The 622-nt window shown below is 49.0% G+C and overlaps 1 protein-coding gene across 1 annotated transcript in view; it reads right to left on the bottom strand.

The window, feature by feature from the left end:
- Positions 1 to 534, bottom strand: part of TNMD (tenomodulin) — an 8,534-nt gene extending 8,000 nt beyond the window's left edge. Inside the window, exons 1-2 of the mRNA XM_009332389.1 lie at positions 487 to 534; positions 225 to 359 (exon numbers count right to left, since the gene is read on the bottom strand). Coding sequence (XP_009330664.1) covers positions 225 to 359; positions 487 to 534 — 183 coding nt within the window. The remainder of the gene's footprint in view (positions 1 to 224; positions 360 to 486) is intronic.
- Positions 535 to 622: the final 88 nt, after the last annotated feature.

The raw sequence follows: 622 nt of genomic DNA on the forward strand, positions 1-622 counted from the left end.
TGGTGACAGAAAAAAAAAAAACCAGCCCGTATAATGTAAAAGCTAGTTATGAATAATACAAAGATTTTTAAAAGTCCCATGAATACTTGTGGTCTAAGAAAATGCATTTTGTAAAGTTGCCTGGGTTTCGGGGTGTAGTTAAAAGTTTCAGTGAGTCGGGGGTGGGACAGCTCTGTCTGGTGTAGCGGCACTCAGAAACACTGGATCAGAGAGTTTTTACTTACTTTCCTGGGTGTTGGGTTCCAGAGATATTTGACACCAAAAAATATCAGAATAAGAGAAATGAGCAGCACGCTGAAGAGCAGTCCGCAGATCTGGTATCTGGTGCAGGTCTTCTTTCGCGTCTTGGATGCTTCTGCCTAATTAATGACAAAACAGCGGTGGCCAGAGGTTGGCTGAGGATTCAAGGAGGGACGAGTACACATGCATATCAGGCATTTATCATGCTGACAACCTGCACGGTGGCAAAGCAAGCCATGAACTTACGTCCAGAAAGCGGCAGTCCTCCGGGCTTTCCCGAGCCGTCCCTCCCATGGTCTCCTCCGTGTGCGAGGACGCGAGCCTGCTCCGAGGTGGAGTTACAGAGGCTCTGGGCTGCACATGCGGCGGGGAAGGCTGGGGC

This window comes from Pygoscelis adeliae, unplaced genomic scaffold (assembly GCF_000699105.1).
Source record: "Pygoscelis adeliae isolate BGI_AS28 unplaced genomic scaffold, ASM69910v1 Scaffold159, whole genome shotgun sequence".
In the NCBI taxonomy this organism is placed as follows: domain Eukaryota; kingdom Metazoa; phylum Chordata; class Aves; order Sphenisciformes; family Spheniscidae; genus Pygoscelis; species Pygoscelis adeliae.